Source organism: Chelonia mydas, chromosome 1, assembly GCF_015237465.2.
Source record: "Chelonia mydas isolate rCheMyd1 chromosome 1, rCheMyd1.pri.v2, whole genome shotgun sequence".
NCBI lineage: Eukaryota > Metazoa > Chordata > Testudines > Cheloniidae > Chelonia > Chelonia mydas.
In genome coordinates this window covers 191,168,900-191,191,516 of record NC_057849.1, presented here as the reverse complement: position 1 = coordinate 191,191,516, position 22,617 = coordinate 191,168,900, and the positions used below count along the sequence as shown (strand labels likewise).

Genomic DNA, 22,617 nt, shown 5'->3' with positions numbered 1-22,617 from the left:
AAGATCACAGGGCTCTGATTAGCAGTAAACAGAAAATAAAACATATTTTAAACTGATAACACTATATGAACAAGAGATAGATGGTTTGATTTGAAGACAATACAACAGATACAGAATTATGAAGATTAAAAATATTTAATTTTATTTTTTGGGAAAAGTACAGTCCTAAAAGAAAAAAACAAGAGGCATCAATTTTATCCTACTTGAAATTCAAGGAGTCTCTGTATGTGATAACTATATTTTAAATATGTCTACCTTATTTTGTCACTGTGAAAATTGTTCTGTGGATACTGAAAGCATTTATGGAATAAATTGGATGAGTCTGTGTATATTGGTTGTGGGAGTTTTTGTAGAGTTCAGTTTTTGCTGATCACTTCCTCGTGATGAAAAGATATATATGACCATTGCTGGTTTATATTTCACTATTAGAGAGTCCCACTGGAGTAAGCACATGGTGTGAATTATGCAAACTTTTATTTTGAAGGAATCAAAGAGGCTTGTTTTGAACTATGATGTGGTCTGCAGGATGATCATGTTTATCATGAGTCCTGCAATAATAATTTAGGCTTATGTTTCCCATTGTGAAACAGCACCACTGCTTGCTTAGTCCAGTAAAAAGGACAGCAGAAATCACTCTTCTTGCATTTCATAACTTTGATCAGGAGTCTTTTTTTTTTACTTTAGATTCAGGTCAGCTGACTCACCAGAAGTGATGGTAATACTTTCTTTCACACATTTTCATTGCAAAAAGTGGCGAGTCCCTTGCAGAGTCACCCCTACATTATTTTGAGTGATTTTGTATACTTTTTTGCTTTAATTTTGTTTGGGGGGAGAGGGTTAACCTTGACCTATTACTGTTTGAAAACAGATGGTTGACAGAACAGGCAATTCATCATCTGGGGATTGTTTTATTTACTTTGAGAAGTATTTACATTAAAATTTTCACTTCTAAACAAACTGACACAAAGGGAAGCTGTAAGTAACTACTAGCGTTTGCAAGAGGCTAGCTGGAATAGGTTTGCCACTGCTATCGCGAAGTAGCCACGAATGTGGTTTTAGGTACCTGTCGTTTTCTTTCCTTTTACAAAAAAACAAAAAACAAAAACAAACTATGATTTTAATTAGTTTCAGGGCCTATGCTTTGGGAGTCCATGTTTAGACAGGTATTTGGTGTAAGGTTCCCCAACACAAGTTCGACAGCAGGTGCTCAGTTGCAGGGGCCTATTTTGGATCTGTATTCTCATGCACAGACAGCTCCCGCCCCCGCTCAGCTTCTACGGGATTTACACCCCCGCCGGAGCACGCGCCCCTCTCGGGCTCAGGGTCTAAAGCCCCCGCAGGACGAGCCCCTGCCGGGCGCAGGTTCTGAACGAGCTCCCCCGCCACACGCGCCGCTGCCGGGCTCTAAAGCAGAGCCCAGGCGGCAGCGCGCGAAGCGGAACGGGGTAGAAGTGGGAGGGGGCGGGAGTAAACGAGGGGGGGCGTGTCTTCTGGCCTGGCCCCGCCCCCTCCCTCCGCTCTCAGTCCTGGAGCGCCGCTAGGCTGCCAGAGGGACGCAGCCACCTGCTCGGTGCTGAGCTGCTGGCAGAGGCGCCGCGCGCCTGCCTGGAAAGTTACCGAGCCGCCCGCGCGGGGAAGCCAGGAGCCGAGAGGGGAACCCGCCGCCGCCGCCCCGGGAGGAGGAGCAGAGCCCCGCGGCCAGGCGGGATGATGGAGACCCCGGCGGCCCCCGCCTGCTGCTCCGGCCTCCCGCTGCTCTGCCTGCTGCTGCTCGCTGCCCTCTGCCTGCGGCCAGGTGAGCGCGGCGCGCTGGGGCTGGGGCTGGGGCTGGGGCTGGGCGGCAGGCGGCTGTCACCTGCCCGCCTCTCCCCGGGTGCAGCGCTGCCCTCGTCGCGCGCAACTTTAGGCAGCAGCCGGGGGAGGGGTGAGCCGCCCCCTGCGGCTCTGTCCCGCTGCCTCTTCCTCTTTTCCAGCCACCCCCCCCTTCCTTGGGGGAGGGTGTGGGGTGCTTCCTCCTTCTGGCGTAGGGAAGGGGGGTGGGGGAGGTGTCGGTGTGTCCTCCCCCTCCCCTGCTTTGGGGGGCGATCACTGGCGCTTTTTCAGTGTCTGTTGGGGGGGGGTGTTGTCCCCTCTTTACGAAATGGCTGTTCACCCCCCCCCCCCCCGCGTACGTGTGCCCCTGGCTCTTGTCACGTCGGGTCTCTTAGCTTGCGAGCATTACATCTGCCCCTTGGCGGTGGCAGTTGCGCGTGTCTGTGCCCAGGGAAGGAAAGCGATGACAAAGAGCGGGTCCCACTTCCCCCGGCTTCTCTGACGCTGGGCCATCGTGGAGTATTGTCTGGCTGGTTGTGCTGTGAAAACCCGCACAGCCCGCTGCTTTCCGCCTGTGCCACTCACCGCTTCCCTCCAGAGCGAGCCCTCCGCCAGATTTAGCTGGACTGAGAGACTCCCGGGGGAGAAGGGACACGGTGATCGGGGTGGGCTTCCACCTTCCTTGCAAAGTTGCTTTTCTGGTTGCGCCTGAGCTAGTGGGAGGAGGTGACCTCACCGGCAGTTAGTTATAAGGGAGGCTAAAGAGATGAGAGTAAACTGCGACCAGCCGGTTTCTTGGGGGGAGGAGGTTGGTGCAGTTCTGTCCAGACCATTACGTCTTCCTAAAAATGAGAAATGCAATCGGATGGGAAAGAATGCAAAACAAAAACCATGGGTTTTGCATGTAGCTAGTTACGCTTTCCGTTTTCATTGCACGTCTGTCTGAGCGACAGCCTTAAACTTTCCAACAGCGGTAGCTCGCCCCTTAAAAACAACGTGTCATTGGGTCTGTTTCCTCCTTTTGTACGCAAACGGCTGGATTGCTGCGGTCTCTCTCGGCTTTTCCCCCGCGCGAGTACCGAAGTCAGTCTTCCTCTTAGAGAGTGGTTCCGCCCTTGAAATTCGTCTCAAGTTTCCCCCACGCTGTGTATGTGACACCTTATTTTCGGTACGGACTAATAAAGGCACCCCCTCCTAGGGGCACCCCCTCCTAGGGGTTGTATTAGTAGCAGAATATGCAACTCTGAACCGATGCCACTGATTAGTAATATCAACATTAACAAGTATGCCACCAGCGAGTAACCCGCTGTTGCCTTTGGATGGCTTCTCTTGAAATGTTGCCGGCTTGAAATAGGGAAACAAGGGACGCGATTATTCATGGCGATACATTGTATGCGGTCTGTTCTTTACATCTCTCTTTCAAGGGTGTGATCGAAACCCGGGGGATAGTCCAGTGTCAGAGTCCTGATCGAAACTTCCATAGCAGCTAAATACTTTGATCGGACCTGGCTGTGTGAATGAGGTTGAGGGATTGCCACATTAGTCAGTTCAGAGTCTGGGTATTCCGCCTGGTTAGTGTTTAACAGGTGTTTGATTAGATTGAGATGACAAATCAGTTTCATGTGTGTAAATTTCCCTTCTGAGCTTTTTTTTTTTAGGCATTAGGGAAGTAGGAACACATGGGAAGCATTAACATTCTCTTTAACTGTCTTGGCTGGGAGGTGTTTATTCTCCTTTTGTCAATATTAAACATGAAAACTGAAGTCTAAGGAAAAGCTGTAAAGTGTGTGTTCTGCATTCAAGGTAGAGAGTAAAAAGAAAAGGAGTACTTGTGGCACCTAGGAGACTAACAAATTTATTTGAGCATAAGCTTTCGTGAGTACTCCTTTTCTTTTTGCGGATACAAACTAACACGGCTGCTACTCTGAAACCTGAAAGGTAGAGAGTGTCTCATTATTCTTGTAGAAAGAGCGTCAGCCTGTGGTGACGTTTTGTATTGCTTTAAGAAACAGCCTTTCTTTTGTGTACTTACATTTACAGCAGTCAAGAGGTTGGGGAAGCGTTGCCGTGGAGTCACTGTGTTTTCAGGACTAGGCTCTACGCTTTGGTTTGCTCTCCAGTTACCTATTTACACCTAATACTCCATACAGGAAATGGAAAACAAGAATAATACACTTCAGTATAATATTATTTCTCTTGCATTATTTTCATATTTGTCTACTGTTAATTTCCTAAGGTGAAACAAGTAGCTAAACAAAGGCAGCAATGTATAATCTTAGTAGAAGTTCTGTTTTTAAATGAGTGTAGCAAGCTATCCTTTGAAAACAAAACGTTGAACTATATTGCAGTTTTCTGCCTTAGTAAATAATTAAACACTGTATTTAATGATTGCCAGTCTTTAAGTAGCAATGGTATAAAGCTTACCGGGAAACCAATTGCTCTTTGACTAAGAGAGACTCTCCAGGCATGACTGAGAATGATGCTCACCTTGTCTCTTGTGCCTTATTGGAGAGTAGGCTAAAACTCTGAAAGGGACAGGGACAGAGACAGGTGTTTGTCCTTAACATTGAGGTGCCTCATATCATCCTATTGGGAAAATTTTTGATTCAGAATGGTCTTTTCTGGTGTTTTAAGAAAAAGTACATCATGCCATCAGCAAGAATTTTTTTAATTGCCCTAATAATATTTTATGCTATTCTTATTCCCTCTTCTGTTGTCTCATAGCATCAATTAACCTGCAGATACTGTACTTGCAGAATTATACTGATGCTGGTAATGCTGCATGGAAAATGACCAAGTGCTGTCTAAACAGGTTAAAGTTGTTATCCACTTCTCTAGTTTGCTGTGCTTTTCTGCCTCTCTTCCCTCCTCCCCCCCCCAGTTCACTTTAACTCAGTTTGAAACACAAGTAGATACATGTGGTTTTGTGGTTGGGGGAAGATGGGATAAAAATTGGTAGGAAAAAGCTTAGCTCCCCTTCTTTCAGGATTGAAATACTAAATCTACTTAATTTCTAGTTTATTTTTAAAACAGTAACTTAGTTTGAACACTTTTTAAAAAGCTTTTATAGCTGTAAAATTGTTTTGCCATTGTTGCTAGCATTTTGGTATTTCTATTTGTTATCCTCAACCACTTTATTGTTTTACTATTCCCAACAATAAATTACCCTGCACGGTCCAGTTATTGTGTACTGCACCATCAAAGTAATCTGACTCTTGGAAGCTCCCAAATCAAGTTGGCACATGCATTAGTGTAAATATGCGGATGTGTAAGATTAAAAAACCCTATCCGGTATATGTGGTGTTTATAAACCTTCCATGAATATTTAAATTAATGCTGATCCTTATCAGTATTTAAACTTTATTCTTTATGGAATAAACTGTGTTATGGGACAGACTGCTTCCTTCTTTACCAAACACTAATTATTTAATATTTCTGCTTGGTCCTGTCTACCTGATGTTTGTTAGAGTAAGTTTTCTAATCTGAAATGGCATTTTTGTGTTGTAATTTAAATGAAAATATTGGGATTTTTTTTTTAAAGTGACACAGGTCCCATAATAATTTTGAGTTCACTTCAGTCTTCACGGTCTTTTCTTTTTTTTTTCTGGCAGATGATAATGTGGTTTGTTTGTTTGAGGCTGGATTCTGTAGAAATTATGGTCTGTTAACAAAATGTATTTGATGATGATACACTGTATGAGTTCCTGCTCATATGATTATTCCAAAATTAATTTCTGATCTTATTCTTCTACAGTGTCTTTCCCTTTTCTTTTACTAGGCCAGTATGAACTTCAGATTTTAGGACTGAAGTCACAAACTCCCAGTGGAGTAGAGATTCAGTTTCAGTTTTATGCACTCTGTGTGGGGGGGGGGGGAGGTTATTTATTTATTTATTTATTTATTTTTTAGCTGAATACACACATCTAACTAGCTCATCAAAAATTAGCAGTCACTCATTACATTTGGAAACTGTTTGGTTTAAAAACTCATAATTATTTTTATGCTTTGGGATGACAAGAAGAGCAAGCTAGAAAATCTCTTGGGAGGCTCTTTTTAGAAGAGTTTGGCAGTAACTTTGGGGATTCTCCTTTTGAGGGTTTTTGTTTGACAGGATAGGAGATGACAATAGAAATCACTCATGTAATCAGAGCAATCTGTGAACTTTGTGATTGAGGGGAAAACAAAGTACCTCTTTCCCGTGTATATGGCATTTCAGACCCAACCTTTGCTTTCGTTCTATTGGAGGAAAAACTCCATTGTATCCATATTAATAAATATTTTCTTGACACATCTCAACTACTTCAAGGGTACATCATTTCTCCCTCTCCCCCCAAAACCCCTAAAGAATAGCAGCTTTTATTTTTTAACACCTCATATTCCTTTTCCCCAAAAGCCTTCCCTCACATTTAAACTTGGTCCACAGTAATACCATAAGCTGTCTGGTTTGCATCAAGAGTATTGATTGGCTTTTCTCATCCTAAAATTTGGGAGAAACCTCTGAACACTTTAACATGATATACATGAAAGGAAAAACAATTAAATATTTTACGCCTTACATAGGCAAGAGTGATTTATATCCTTTCTATTTTATCATGAAGATGAAACTTTTTCAAAAACAATGTCTTAATATGGGTTGAATGGTTTTTGCAGCTCACCTGTGTTAGATGCTGCAAGAACTGACCATGTTGCCAGATCTGGTTACAATATAGAACAGAAGTTTCCAACATGGTTAAAATAAATCTTGTTCTTGTAGTGTAGACAGCACTGAAAAAAGTGTTAATTTTGCTCACCAATCATACTAGCGCGCAATCCAGGCACACAGTTAAACGGCACTTAAGTCCCATCAACATTACCAGACTGAATAGTGTTAATTGTGTCAGAAGCTAAAATGTTGTGACTGGATTCCCTAACATATAGCCTTTTTTGTGTATGTGGTATTTTGCGTCTTTTATAGTTTTATAAATCATATTGCAGCCATTTTATTGTATGGTTAGCTCCTGTCTTTAGTGGGATTAGAAATGTACCAACATTGTTTCTAGAAACATATTGTTTTGAAACTGTGTTCAGCCCTCCTCAAGAATCTTCATCATCAGGGTTAACACAGGGGGTATTTATTGTGGTGATAGGACTATTTTTAACAAGTTGTAGTGTATATGTAAACCATGAGCCCAATCCTGTGAGAGAACTGAGCATCACAAGTGAGTTGCCAAGTGTCCACACCTCTCTTTGACTCAAACAAAAAAAGCTTGTATGTAACCAAAATCAAGTGAAAGCTTTTTCAAAAATAGCAAGTACTGTAGATTGTGATTAGAACTACTAGAGATTTGACTAGTACCCTTCTCTCTTCCTCCCCCCACCTCCCCCAAGGAGCTGAGCGAGCACCTGTGCCTCCTATTAACTCCAGGTGAATTATTGGGCACTTAGTGCCTCTGAAAATCAGGCTTTAACTTTTTAAATATTCTAACTTGTCACACTACTTGTATTTAAATATGTATTTTAATGGTAAAATCTTTCTGAAATGTATAGTATAAACTTGCAAATGAGTTTGTTGCTTCCCTGGGACAAGGGATGGTAGTAAATTGGCTATCCTGAATATATATCCGTGCTATTAGCACACATACCAACAACCAGATAATAATGAATGTTAATTTCACTGAGAGTGGCTTAATCTGCACTCAACTCTACCTTGGTTGGATGTTAATCTAGTACTCTGATGTGGTGGTTCTTTGAGGAACGTCTGCCTAGTCTGAGACTAAGTTGCTTTTCTTATCATACATATAAGTCTCCAGAACAGCACATCGGTATCTATTTATTTAAACAAGCCCCACATCTGTTCAGCTGGTATTTCCTTCACTGATAAGAAACGTGCCTCTTTTGTAAAGGAAGTGATATATTGGTGAAGAGACTGGTGGAGCTGCAGGGTCTGATTTGGGGGTTATCATAGTTTATAAGTATTTGAAATGTCTTCAGTAGATTTAGCTAAAAGAATAGTAAGCTGCTCTCATGTTAACAAGCAAAAACATGTATTTTGTTTGTTTCAGCAATCCTTGACTGTTTAGTGAAATGAAGTAATCTATATATCCATGTTAACTATTCTCAGTTTGTTCATACTAATACAGTAAATATTTTTGCACAAGGAAAACCCTTGCTAACTACAAATGAGGCTTGTAAAATGCATTGTTTTAATTCAATTTTGTAGTTTTTGCTAGCTAAATAAGGATGTTACTTAAGTTTGGCCCTTACTATGAAAAGCACTTAAACATGTTTTTAGCTCCCACTGAGTTGAAAACTTTCCTGAATACAGAACCTTTCCTGAATCAGGTCTTTAAAGAATTATCACAGGAATTCTAGAGAGCATGATGGCTCTGAATACCTGCTGCTTCCATTAGTCTCAGCAGATGCTGTGGGTGCTCATACCTCTAATAATCGGGTATAACCTGAAAATCTTGATTAGAAAACGTATATACAGTGGTTCTGACAACAGCATGATTTTCAAACATGAGATTTTGTCAGTTAATTCAATAGAGGGAGCTCCACTACCTTATTGTTAAAAGCAGCGTTATTTGTATGTTTGTACTTCTGCATCAGACCTCTGGTTTCCATGTGAAAATTACATTAGGGATCCACAATTTTTTTTAAGAGTGAAAAGTTTTATGGGAGCAAATTCATGCTTCAGGATACTGCTTTGGACAGCCAGCAGTATTGGTAGGCATCAACAGTGTGCCTGGTGCTGTACAAGACACAGAGGAAGACGATAATCTCCACGTCAAGGAGTTTACCAGTGCAGTCTAAACTGAGAAACAAACTCAGTGCTCTGAGAGATGCAGAGAATGGTTCTTTTTCTTGATGGTTAGGAAGTGGCCCTTTTTACTGAATTGGATCTGCCTGGGTGGACTTTATGGATGAAAAGAGTTTTAAGGAGGGATTTCATTGAAGAAGCGGTGGTTACCTCTACGCCAGAATGGAAATGGAACACCAGGTGCAGGTTGTTGCAAGAAGTAAGTTACAAAGAGTATTGGTGGTTGAAGGATAACATGGGAGTGATTACACAGGATTTTTTTGTTGGGGCATGAAGAGGTTAGAAATAAGCTTTTGTTTTGCTTTATCAAACAAAGTTTTAACTTTAAATAACAATTTTGCAGTTACTTCTTTTAGATTACAAAGGGAAATTCAAATGGTTATGCTATTGAGAATCCCAGTTCTGTTTAAGAGGTGATTAGGCAAAATTTTACTTTATTTTTTTGCATACTAGTAAGATCTGCCTGTTTAATTTGGAAATATGTATTCTAGAGAGTTGTATTAAATACAAGAAACAGGTAATTACCCTGCAAATCCCGATATAGGCGCTAGGAAGAACTTCTGTGTAAGAGATTTTTATAGTGTTCATCACCATAGTATCTTCAGGCTAATTATGGAGAGTTGTTAGGGATCACCCCTCTTTAATAAAATTTTCTTTTAATTCAGGGTGTCTTGTTAAATTGTGTACTTGGAGTAAATTCACTAGTGAACTCAATGTTTCTCTGTTTGCATTCTAAGAATAGCATGCAATCAGTGAATGCTGGCCAAGTGTCTTTTCCAGTTAGTCAATAATAATTTACTGTGTTTTTTAATTTTTCAGTTGAACAAAAATGGAAGTAACTGTATTTGTTTTTAAAATATTATAACTTTCTGTAACTTATAGACAACTAGAATTAAATCCTTTTTCATGTATATAACCATATCATATTAAATACTTATTCCTTTCGGTGCTTGGAATGCTTAAATAAGGATGGGAAAGTGTAAAGCGCCATTGCTTCCAAGACTTTAGAATTATAAAGCTGGAAATATGTGGGTGTGGAGCCTTAAAATTTCATCTATCCCATAGGCAACAAGTGATTTATTATTTTCCAGGAAGGCAGTGTTAGAATTCATCCTGCAGGGCAGGTGAAATTCTAAGGCTCCAAGACTGCATGAAGCTTGAGATGTTGAGAAATGAAAAAGGTTAGGTGGTGCAGTTCAGCCTAGTAAAAACTAATGGTTAGGTAACAATTCATATTAGAAAAAGCATTTGGGATTTTTGTTTTGTTTAGAGAAGATGTCTCATTCTGATATCTGAGTATCCAAAATCGAGATCAAAGTGTTGGACAGTTGGCTAGGAGCACTGTGGGGTTGGGTGGTGGGTTGCTCCGCTCCCCACCCCCACCCCAGTGTTTTGGTTTTGATTGATTGTGCAGCGAGGATTGTCTTTCTGTGTGACTTTTTTTTTTATTATTCCCAATGAACAAAATGCCTTGCCGTGTCAGAAAGCTTTTTACAGACTTTCATGGTAGCCAGAAACAGCGTTTTTTTTTTCTTCTTCTTCTGGGCTCTATATCAGTTGTTCCAAATGAAGATAGAATTTTCTATTGGTAAATTCTAATTAATTTAGAGACCAGAGATAATCTTAATGGCCTTTACCAATGGACGTACAGTCTGTCATTTTATAATTGGAGAAAACGCACTGACTATTTACGCCAGCGTTTTTACAGTTGAATCCATGAGGTGGATCCCAAATGAGCAACTTTAAATCCTTGGATTTCTCAGTCTTGATGCTGAATGCCAGCTTTTTAAGTTGAATAACTGCATGTATGCATGCATATATGAAGAAAAGTGGTAAGGTAAAAGTTAGCTTATCTACTGTTAAAGTTCAAATGAATCTGAATACAATATTATGCGACTTGCTTCCCCATTACTAAACTGGAGACTTCATTCAGTCCCTGCTAACATTGTCCCACTTTGTTGGTGAAGACAAAAGAACAGGCAGGCTGGAAGAGAGAATGAAAAACATTTGCCACTCCCAGGTGATAGCTTGCAAATCATACAAGGGGAATAATCTCTCAAATTTGTGTGTACTGCTGAGGTTTTTTCTATTTGACTGAAATGTTCAGTTCTCAGACTATTGTTTTTAATCTTAGACTGTCTGGGGTGATGCAGTAGCTACCATAATATTGACTCATGACAGTACCAGTTTGTACCATCTAGCCACATTCCAAACCGTAGTTTTGTTGCACAAATAATAGAAGAAATTTTCTGGAATATAAAGTTTATTCTGCAGGTACTCTTTACAGTTTAAATATACATTATCTAAGCAAAGAATATGCACTAGTTTATTATTTGAGCATTAAATTAGCAGAAATACATTCTTCCATTATGGATATATAGGTTACCTAACACACTAATGTTATATAGGTTGCCTTTTTTTCCCCCTTCCTTTTTCTTTCAAGTGGCTTAAAGATTCAATAGGAATTACTTACCAAGTTCTCATAATGACCCCTGTTACAGAGGCCATTATTTTCTTTAGGATAACTGCTAGCTGATTTACCTTAACTTCACTCACTCTGGTAGCCTTGAATGACAGGAAATGACAGTCCTTGCTTTCCTATAGACATCTAGCCCCCAGTCAGACAGTGTACAGTACTCTGCACTGGCAGACTCTGTGCCCATGCAGAGCTGGTTTGACTTAATTGGAGCTTTTGTGTATGCAGGATTGAAGTTTAGGTAACAAAGTAAAAATGTTAGTGTTTATATAGATTTTATTCGTGAGATCCCTCTGTGTTCCTTTCAGTGCTGAGAAGCACTGAATCCTATGATTATTTAAAATTTTAGTCCACTTAAAAGAGGGAGAACAAACTTCAAAAACTAATAAATAATGTCTATCTGCTCTAAAAGAAAATGGTCTCCATATCATGATTGCCTCTTCCCCAACAGTCCTGTGAGTCCTAGAGAGTCCTGTGCTGCCATAGAGAGGATTGTGGAAGGAAATTTTCCATCTCTAGTCTCCATGGAATGTTGCATTTTGACCAATTCACCCTTTCTACTGGAGGGAGTTTGTGGTTCTCTGAAGTTTTCTTGCTGTACAGCTCCGGGGACTATTGGAGGGCTTTTTTGAGCAGCGTACATCCTTCTCTGGAAGTTTCCAAAGGTGATTTCTGAGCAATTGCCCTTCTGTCCAAAGGGTGTTGTTACATGGAGTACTGCAGGGGTCCTCTTGTCACCCTTCCTGTTTGTGTACCTGAGGTTGCTAGAGTTAGTAAGCATGGGTTGCAGCATAGAAGTATGCTGATGATACACAGCTCACTGTTTCCATTACATCAGAGCCGGCTGTTGCAGTGGAAAGAATAACCCACTGTGACTTTTTTTTTATTATTATTATTATTCCCCATGAAATTGGTGATCTGGCAGAGTCTTAATTCAGTCAGGACTGAAGGGTTGGTTGGTTGGTTTGTTGGGGGAAGTATCCAGGAGTGCTATCAAGGGTGATATTTGCACCCCTAGTAGATGAAGAGCATCCATCATTTGCAACACCGCTTCACAATCTTGTTTTATTAGATTCAGGGCTGCTTTAAGTGTAACCAGAAGGCTTGTTTTTCAGTCTATCTGGTTAGAAGTGATTCTTGCTACCATGATGTGTACATTTGGCTACTGAGACTATACTTTTGTAATATGTTTTGTATGGGCTGCACATTAAGACCACATACAAGGTAAAGTTTGTGCAGAAAGTGATCACCTGATTATTGAGCAGTACATGTGTCTTTACCTACAATTAAAAGGCTTGCTGGTATAGCTTCTTAGTGTGGATGGAGTTTATACCTGAAAAAAAGTCATATTGCCTGTATAGCTTGTACAAAGTTTCCTCGGCAAAATAAGCTAGTCTTTTTGCCAGTATAACTGAATCTACACTAGGGCTTTTGGTGGCATAGCCATGTTGGCAAAAAACACCCCTGACCAAGGGATCTGAGTCAACAGTGTGCCCTTGTTGCCAAGAAGGCCCAATGGCATTTTGGGATGTATATGTAGGGGTGTTGCCAGCAGATCGAGGGACGTGATCGTTCCCCTCTATTCGACATTGATGAGGCCTCATCTGGAGTACTGTGTCCAGTTTTGGGCCCCATACTACAAGAAGGATGTGGAAAAATTGGAAAGAGTCCAGCGGAGGGCAACAAAAATGATTTTTAATGTCAGGCTTGACAGAGCCCTGGCTGGGATGATTTAGTTGGGGATTAGTCCTGCTTTGAGCAGGGGGTTGGACTAGGTGACCTCCTGAGGTCCCTTCTAATCCTGATATTCTATGATTACAAAAGAGCAGATAACACCAGCACTCCTGCCGCTATGCAGGTTGTTTGTGGCTTTGAGTGAAATTTAAGGTGTTTGTTTTATCTTATAAAGCCCTAAATAGTTTGAGGCGGTCACCTGAATGGTTGCTTCTCGTCCTGTGAGACGCTGCCAGTTTGAATAGCAGAGATGCTCAAGGTGGATGTTCTTTCAGTTAGAGGCAAGGGAGCAGGATGCTCTCCATGAGGGTTCCTGTTCTCTAGAATTCTGTTCCCTCCTTGATCTGCCAGAATCTGCATTTGTTAACCTTCAGGACATACCACACAACCCAACTTTTCTTAAGACCTTGAGGGATATCAGGGATTCATCGAATGAGGCCTGGCATTTGAAGGAGGATTTGGAACATGTTTCATACGTGGGTTTTGCCTTCTGTTTTTGTGGTAGTCTCCAAGTGTCCATTTAAAAGTTTTCCAATTAATAATCAAGACGACTGCATTGTAAACATCAGATTTTCTAATTATGTTAAATTTTCAGAGATGCTTAAAACTCTGGATAAACACCAGATAAAATGAAAAAACTCCATAATACTTAACACACACATACTAATCCTCCTCCACCCTCAATGAGGTAGGCATCATCTACTTTATAGAGGTGGTCACTGAGGCACAGGGAGGTTAAAAGATTTGTCCTAAGATGCACAGCACATCACTTGTAGAAATGGGACTAGAACCCATGTCTTCCAATTCCCAATGAAACACTTTAACCCTTCAGCAGTTTGGTCCCCAAATGAGTTCCCCAATGTTCTAGCAACATGGCAGATTCTGAGATGTCTGAGTTCATTTACTCTCCTCTGCTCGGGGAACACTGGCGGCTGGATGTTGTCTGAAGGGAGAAGGAAGAGTAAAAGGCTATGTCTATCTGTGAAGTAAGAGTAGCATATTTGTAGCCCTTTTATTCGGAGGCCAGTCCCAGAGCCAATCCCATTTCCCATCAGTGGCTGTTCATAGATAGGAAACTCTTGAGAATCAAGAGTGATGCAGGGATGGGAAGGTCATTTGTTTTTCTCTCTGGCAGCTCAGAAACTCCCAACCATGAGGCTGGGGTGAGGATGGAGATTTCCTCAAGAGCCATAAGCATCTACTGAGTATATTTGAACAGTCTAAATTGCAAACTGCAGTACCAGGTAACTAAAAAAATAATCAGGCTTCTCATTTCATCAAACTTGTTAGAATACAGAATGGAACATTCCTGGTATAGAGTGAGAGACAGCTTACAGAGAACTCTTCAGGCCCCAGTGCCGCTAAAAATGCTTGCAACCTTTCAAGCCCTGCAAATGGCAAAGGACTAGGTGTGCTGCTTCTGCATCGGACGGACCTGTCTCTGGTAGTTGCCATTGGAGGTAGACTATCTGAAAATGCAGAGAACTTTATTTGCGTTGAGTCCTAATGAGTAGTCTGTGTGCTCTTTACTGCTGCCACTAGGGCTTGTCCATATTATTCCAGCAAGCTTGGTAACGAACTTCAAAACACAGTATTTACCAACCACAAGTATTTAAAAATGAGTTGGGTCCCCAATATCATGAGACCTTAAAAAGAATTTCAGGTTCTTTTTATTTGATTTTTTTTGAGTATTTAGGGTACACTTGGATCACATTTTCAACCACAATCATAAGGACAAAACATTTTTTTAAAAAAATTTTTAAATGAAAGCTGAAATTTTCACCTCATTACTTGAGTTCAGGAGCTTGTGTGTTAAGAAAAATACACCAAATATTGCAAGAGTTGGCAACTGAGAAATCGTAAAATAGGCTTTTTTTTCAAGCTACCTATGTACTGTAGTTTAACTTGTAAAATGTGGGTTAAACCCCATCCTCAACATTTCCTTTTATGGTAGGAGATAGAAGATGAAATATTCCTGATTAACTAGTGAAATTTAACAAATGTGCAATATCATAATCTGTATCCATTTTTTTTGTAATCTTAAGGAACAATAGAGGCAAAAGTAGCCTAGGGTATTAAATGATTAAGCAAAACTGAGGAACTTGGAAACTACAAAAATATCTATGTTGTGTACACTCCAGTGTCTTGAATGTTTTTCTGTTTTCTTTTGTGACAAGACACATTTAAACAAAATAAGAAAAGATGGCTTTCTTTGTGTTTAAAAGTTGGATGTGGTTTCCTAGGTTTTCTCAGTAGTATCACTTGTTGGGTGGTGCTTCAGTGAATTATGTTCAATGGCAAGTTCAAAATACCTAAGTATAAGGAAAAAAGATACCTTTGTTTCAGGGATGAAGACATTCAAAACATTTGGTTAAATGGAGGTTTGGAAAATTGGAGGAGTTAAGAGGCCCTCTGGGTTCTGCAAAGCTCAAAACATACTGAAGTGGACAGTGGTTGGCTTTGTAGACTAGCTGGAATAAAAAAGGGCCCATTAACCTTTCTCTAAAACTAGGTAGTCTACAAAGTTGGCTAGCATCCACTTTACTGTGCTCTGAAAACTTGGAATTGCAGCTACTCTGACTCAACTGACCCCTTTTTAGGAAAGCTTTGGTTAATCCTGGCTAAAGATTATGCATTCTCTTCTCCCAACTCCACGCCATGTATCTGTGACAGTCATGTAATTTAAATGAGACAGACACTTAAAACCATTGCTGCTCACTCAGAATATGCAAACTATTCACCCTTTGGGAAATCTCTACATATTGAAATGTGCTGCTGCTATGTAGAGGTATTGGACTGTGGAAAGGAGGCAAGATTAGGGAAGGAAGTGTAAATATCTCAAAGTACAATTTACAGTAGCATAACCACTCAGAGTAATTCTTCGTCAGCACAAGGGACAAAAGTGGCTTTTGCCCCAGCGTTTAGTATATCCTTTTTGTTGTGAAACACCTAAGACGGGGGTAGAGAGATCCTGTTTTGTTACACTTGTGCATTTGAGGTAAGAATTTGGCCAAATATCTCTTAGAGGTATGACAAAACCAAAGAAATGAACGCACAAGGAGAAATAATTATTTAAGACCCTGAAATAGTTTATGGTGCACATGCAGATAATTTTCTTTAAATCAGCCTTGCAAAATTATTAAGAAAATTTACAAGCACTAGCAAAAATCCACTAGTTCATCCTTTCCATAAATATGGGAATGCAGTGCTCAACTTACTTGTATTACTGTAGCGCAGGGGTGGGCAAACTTCTTGGCCCGAGGGTCACATCTGGGAATAGAAATTGTATGGTGGGCCATGAATGCTCACAAAATCGGGATTGGGGTGCGGGAGAGGGTGAAGGCTCTGGCTGGGGGAGTGGGCTAGAGGGTGGGGCCAGAAATGAGTTCAGGGTGCAGGAGGGGGCTCCGGGCTTGGGTGGGGCAGGGTGAGGGCTTCAGCTAGGGGTGCAGGCTTTGGCGTGGGGCTGGGGATGAGGAGTTTGGGGTGTAGGAGAATGTTCTGGGCTGGGACTGAGGGGCTCAGAGCGCGGGAGTGGGATCAGGGCTGGGGCAGAGGCTTGGGGTGTGGGGAGAGGTTCAGGGGTGCAGGCCCCAGGCGGTGCTTACCTCAAGAGGCTCCCAGAAGCAGCAGCATGTCCCTTCTCCAGGTCCTACGTGGAGGTGCAGCCAGGCAGCTCTGCACGCTGCCCCATCTGCAGGCACTGCCCCGCAGCTCCCATTGGAGTACCAGAGGGGGCAATTGGAGGGAGGCCATTAGAGAGCGTAGGAGCCAGAATGGGGCCATGCTGCGGTTTCCGGGAGCTGCGTGGAGCAGCCCCCAACCCTGCTCCCTGGCTGGAGCGCCAGAGCAGGGCAAGCCCCAGACCCAGCTCCCCCATGGGAGCTCGAGGGCCGGTTTAAAATGGCTGGCGGGCTGGATCTGGCCCACCCCTGCTGTAGTGTGTAGGATTCCTAGTTATGGACCAGGACACACAGAACAAAGAGAGTCCTTACCTAAAAGGGCTTGCAATCTGAGTAAAAGACAAATGAATACAGAGAGATGGGGGGAGCTCAGAGAAACGATGTGGTGGTATTGGTGAGTCAGCATGATAGATAGCAGTCTCAGCACACCAGCAGTCTAACCATTCTCTCTCTCTCTCTCTCTTTATTTATAATGTGCTGCTGCTATGTAGAGTGTGTGTGTATATATATAAAAAATATAATAGATATATAAAAAGTGAATTTTTTTTTGAAGGAGGGCTCTGAAGGAGGATAATTGTTTGTTTGGAAATTTAACAAGTGTATGTTGAAGGTTGGCATCATGAACCAGTCAAAGGCAGGAATCAACATCTCCATGGTGACTGAGAGATGTTAAGCTGTGGAGGGCCTTGAAATCAGCAAAGACAAGCAGTTTATGTTTGATGCAATAGAGAAAGGGAAGCCAATGGATGCATATAAGAAGAGGGGTGATGTGGTCAAAGCAATGGAGTAGGAAAATGATCTTTGCAGCGTCATGAGACATGAGTGGGCTGGACTGTATTTGTCAAGCTAGGAAGGAGGATGTTCACATAAGAGTTTGACAAGAGTTTTTTAGCTGTGTGGATGCATAGGAAAGGCTCATCTTAAAGGTGTTATGCAGAAATGATCTGCAAGATGTAGACACTCCTGGACGTGAGGGTCTACAGAGAGATCCGAGTTGACGACGACTCCCAGGTTACAGGCCTGAGTGACAAGACAGGATTGTGGTGTTGTCCACAGTGATCAAGAAAGGAGAGGGGACTCTGGGGAAAGGTTGAGCATGAAATGATGGTATAGAGGGAGAAGAGAAGTGACCAAGGACTTAGCTCTCTGGAATCCCTGCAGAAGGGGAGGTGGGGCGAGAATGAGAAGGACCCTTCAAAGGACATGCTGATGAAGCAGTGAGAGGCACTGGAGGAGAACAGAGAAGGGAGTACTGAAAGTCAGGAGATAAAGTAGAGGGCACTATTTATATCTTCCCATGTGATCACATGCATTCTCAATCTCACTTGGATAATCAGGCTACCACTCTCACTATCTATCTAGGTGTCCCCATTCTTAGAGTTACAATAACTACCTGATTTTGTCACTGCTCTATTTACCGCCACACTACAGCAGCTTCAGTTTTTTTACTCTCGTCCACGACATCAAATGTGTCAGTTTTCTTGACTGCCACAGCAAGTCACCCACCTTCCTGAAGTGGTGCCTCAAGGTTGTACTTCTCCTATGTTTCAACTATATTGTCTTTCATCATTGGTCTTCAGATGAATTATTCTGAGTAAATGGTTACACAAATTGAAGAAACTTCTTTCATGTTCTTGGGTCACCATTACAGATAACTTAAAAATTTCCTATATACTATTCTATGCATTTTTCCAGAGACCTATAATGGTTTCATTTACTTCATTTATGTAAGTGTACATGTGTGTATGAGGTGAGGCGGCAGTGGGAAAAGCAATACGCTGAGCGTAATTGCTCATTTTAACAAAAATATGTAATTAAATATTTATCCGAGCGTCAAACTTTCTCTGAAGCAACATTCATCTTCATTTTTTCTTAATTAGCAACATGAGTTTCAAGCTTTTTAGTCTCTTGGGTAAATAAACCTATGATTGTATAGTAACTTTCAAATAGATTTTTTTGTAGGAGTAGTTTAATACAAACATTAGTGTAAATATATAATTGTCTGTCCCACTAATGCAAAAGTAATTCACTTATCAGGGTTAACCAGTCTTCCTTCCTTAACTTGTACCTTGTCAAATCACTGCAGAAATGAACATTACAAATCCCTTTGGCTGTATTAGCTTGATTTGACACAAAAGTTTATTTTAAAATAAAATGTAATTGTAGGAGAGAAATCATACGACGTACTTATGTTTTGGTGTCAATTTTTAACTTGTAACAATTTTTGGCCCTGTTCCAGGAGGTACTTAGGCGTGTGACTTCAACAGGACTACTCCAGGAGGTTATGTACATTGCCTAATTGGTGTCTTGGTTTATAAATTTAATGGTCGATATTGGATCTCACATTTGATCACCACCTAACACTTATTTGTTTAATGCATATCTCCTCTCCCATTGATCGTGAGGGCTGAAGTAGTCTTGCAGCTGATGACCTGTGTAGGAAATAAATAAATTCAGGTTGCTGTTGGGATCATGAGCATGTTGTATAATGAGTTGTACTATTCCCTCTGCTCCCTTTGTGGGTGCCTTTAATAAGATGGCAGAGGGCTGAAACTTGCTTTAAAGATTTTCAGGCATAGATTCTCATCAGTTTCCATTCTGACTCTGACATATTCTCAATGCATGTTGCAAGCAGTGGATTTGTCTACTTGGTTCATTGGTCTTCACCAGAGGGGTATAAATTCTAGTGCATGCTTGCATGCCATGCACTAATTGGCCAGATGGACACACTGAAAGTCCCCTAGCGTGTGTTCATGTAGTACTGTTTGAAATGGAATTACATTAATGTTCACTAGGAAACTTTTAGTGTGCTCCAGCCAGGGCCCACATGGGCCAGTTAATGTGTGACACACTAGTGTGCACTGGAATTTACATCCCTCTGGTGAGAACTAAAATACCATGTAGGTACTAAAATACCACACCCTTCAATTATCTATCACAGTTTTTCTGATTGCTAACTAAAATGCAAGAAAATCCTTTAAAACAGATTTTTGCTCTTGTAACTGTTTTAATGAGACTTAATGTGAAAGATGTATCTTTATAGATATTCTTCTTTATTAGTTTTGAGATCAGGATATATTTAATTAAATGCATGGCTATTGAATCCAGAAATGTTTACTTGTCCATTTTTGGCTGCAGTTATAATTAATACAGTTATGGTCCCATTCATGTGTGCTGCATGCCCGTTTTCCACCTGAAGTGAGGTAGTTGTGTTTCTTTTGTGTACTAAAGACTAAGCACTAAAACCTATCCTGGGAGTTTATTTTCATTGAAATTTATTCTTGGTGAGTAATTTTCAGTGAAGCATATTTTTTGTTAGATCGCTGTGAGTAACTATCATGTATATTCCACCTTTTTTTGGGAGTCCTTTTCAGACACAGAGAGGGTAAATCTACAGAATGTAAGCTAATGAGAGATCACCATGAGTAGCTAAAGGAGATTTAAATCACAAATTTATCTGGGGAAAACTATAAAATCTTGGCTCACATGGAGTGATATGGTGATAGGAAGCATGATCTTTGCAAAATTTACTAGGGAAAATGGAACGAACTAAAAATGATGCATTGTTGCAAGTGTCAATGAAAGCCCTCTATTCTTGGTGTAATGGTCTTGGACATTAAAAGGGTGTTTACATTTGGCCAAGAAAAGATTCAAGACTTGGCTAGAGTTAGATGTGGTACCTTTTACTTGTGAGGTCTTGCTCAGTTGGAATGGAAGAATGAAAGCAAAGATCCATACTAGGTTAAACTTTTTTTTATTTTAACTTGAAGCAAATAGTTGATTTTGTGCTTGTTCTAACCACCAATATGTTGTGTTAAACTCTTGATAATACTGATAGGATGTGGTTGGTCACCTCAAACAATACTGTTTGCAGGTTTTCTAGTTCCATAAAAACTGGGACACCAAAGGGTATATCTACACTGCAGCTCCCAGCCTGTGTAGAAGGTCTCATGACAGTGGTGCTCAGGCTGCTGTGCAAGAAATAGCAGTGTGGACGTTGCGGCTTAGGCTGAGGCTTAGACTCTCAAGCCATGGGGATCGAGTGAGCTTGCCTGAGCTGCAATGTCCACACCACTACTTCTAGTGTGCTAGGGTGAGCTGGGTGGCTCACTCCCAGCTGCAGTGTAGACATACCTAAAGAGGTTAAGTGACCTGTTTTTTATATCAAAAAGGAGGTGTGTGGCTGTTAAGAAGTGAGGTGTGTTTCTGACTCAGTTCTGACCTTTAACACAAGGCCATCGTTCTTCTCTGTGCCATGGTAGCATCTTGATCGTGTAAAACAAGATCTTCTATGTGTGTATTATACCACGTATAACATCACAGAGGCCTGGTCTACGCTACATAAGCTGCCTTATGTTGACCTGACTATCATTATCTACACTACAATGGTGCTCCCGCCGATGTAAGTTGCCCACTACATCAACTTAATAACTCCACCTCTGTGAGAGGTACAGTGCTTAGGTCAACGTGATTAGGGCGATGCAGTATTCGTGTAGACACTGCATTACTTACGTGTCTGTTGGCTGTCAGCCCCACAAGGGGCTCACAGCTGGACACCCTTACACACACACACACACACACCTTTCCCAGGACTGACACCAGGAGCTCTCAGCCTGGCACAGGGCTCAGTTTCACAGCAGGGAGCCTACCAGCAGTAAAATTGATGTTCTTGTCAGTTTCATGGCTGCTGCTATTTCTCATTTTTGGCTCTCTCTGTCAATCCCAGGGCTGGGTGCTCTGGCTATGAGCCCCAGTGAGGCTGGGGACAGGAGGAGAGAGAGGGAGAGTGGGCACCTGCTGTGAGCCTGTGTGGCTGTCAATACCCTGCACTCGGGCTGTCAGAGTCTCATAAGGCCCCACTTCAGTGAGTGCAAGTACTCCTAGTGAGGAAATGCACCACTGGCAGAAAGAGGACAGTATAGACACGAACAGTTTGGTGGCTGTAGGTCAACCTAACTTTAGTTGACCTAATTCTGTAGTGTAGATAAGCCCAGAAAGAAACAAAGCTTGTTTTCTTTCTGCTGAATATGCAAAACTGGTAGGGCTCCTTCATGCATCTGCAAAGTAGTTAGAGTAACTTAGATCAGGTCTATCCTAGAAACTTTTGCCAGTATAGTAATGTTGGTTGGAGTGATTTTATTATGACATTTCTATGCTGCCGAAAGCTTTAGTGTAAGCACAGTTATAATGGCAAGAATGTGCTTTTGTTGCTGTAGCTTATTTCTTTCAGGGAACTGGTATAAACTATACTGGCAAAAGCACTGAGGCCTGTAGATTAGGCCTCAGAGCTGTATTCCTTCACACAGGAAGGAAAGGGAAACCAGAGAGCACAGGAGTCTAGGCAATGCTCTTTACTGGAGGGGAGGAACAGAGTGGCTGGAACTGCTTCCCTTGGTTTTTTTTTTTTTAAACTAGAGGGGAAAAGGAGAGTTAAAATTGAGAGAGGTGGGGCTTTGGGGTTTTTTGGGGGGTGGGGGAAAATGTGTGAGGATATTAAAGTTAACTAGAAAAAAGTAGGAGGAGATTGAGAGACTTTTAGGGAATAAGTGGGTGAAGGAAAGAGACCGTAAAAAGTAAATAGCAATAAGGTTATCTTTCAATGTTTAGTCCATTTTTCATTCAAAAAGAAAGTAGCCAGTGAAACAGATACAACAACAGATAAAATATCTGTTTCATATATAGCCTTTAATAACAATGCAATTGGATGCCTGGTAATAGCATGAATCAATTATAGCTATCTATTATCAGAAGTTAGCAAATGGCAAATTGAACTTACTTTTTCTAATCAAATGTCCAATCCTAAAATTTATTACCACAGAGTATAAACTATAATAATTCTCAGTAAATACCTGCAGTGATTTAGTGTAGCGCTCTAGGATTCTCTATTGGGGCATTATCCTGCTCTCTTTATATCTCCAATGGCTGATGATGGGACAGTTCTTTCCCAGATGTCTGGGTCTTGCCCTCATGCTCAGGGTCTAACTGATTGCCATATTTGGGGTTGGGAAGGAATTTTCCCCTGAATCAAATTGGCAGAGACCCTGGTGGGTTTTCACCTTCCTCTGCAGCATAGGACAGAGGTCACTTTGCAGATTTAAACTAGTGTAAATGAT

The 22,617-nt window shown here is 41.4% G+C and overlaps 1 protein-coding gene across 4 annotated transcripts in view; it reads left to right on the top strand.

Moving 5' to 3' along the window:
- The first annotated feature begins 1,523 nt into the window (after window positions 1-1,523).
- Window positions 1,524-22,617, top strand: part of ALCAM (activated leukocyte cell adhesion molecule) — a 159,723-nt gene continuing 138,629 nt past the window's right edge. For 2 of the 4 annotated variants that reach the window (XM_037907773.2, XM_037907790.2), the window contains exon 1: window positions 1,525-1,795. In XM_037907773.2, coding sequence (XP_037763701.1) covers window positions 1,708-1,795 — 88 coding nt within the window. In that variant the 5' untranslated portion in view covers window positions 1,525-1,707. Of the gene's footprint in view, window positions 1,796-22,617 lie in introns of all 4 variants that reach the window. The other 2 variants (XM_037907778.2, XM_037907787.2) reach the window with 2 other exon arrangements.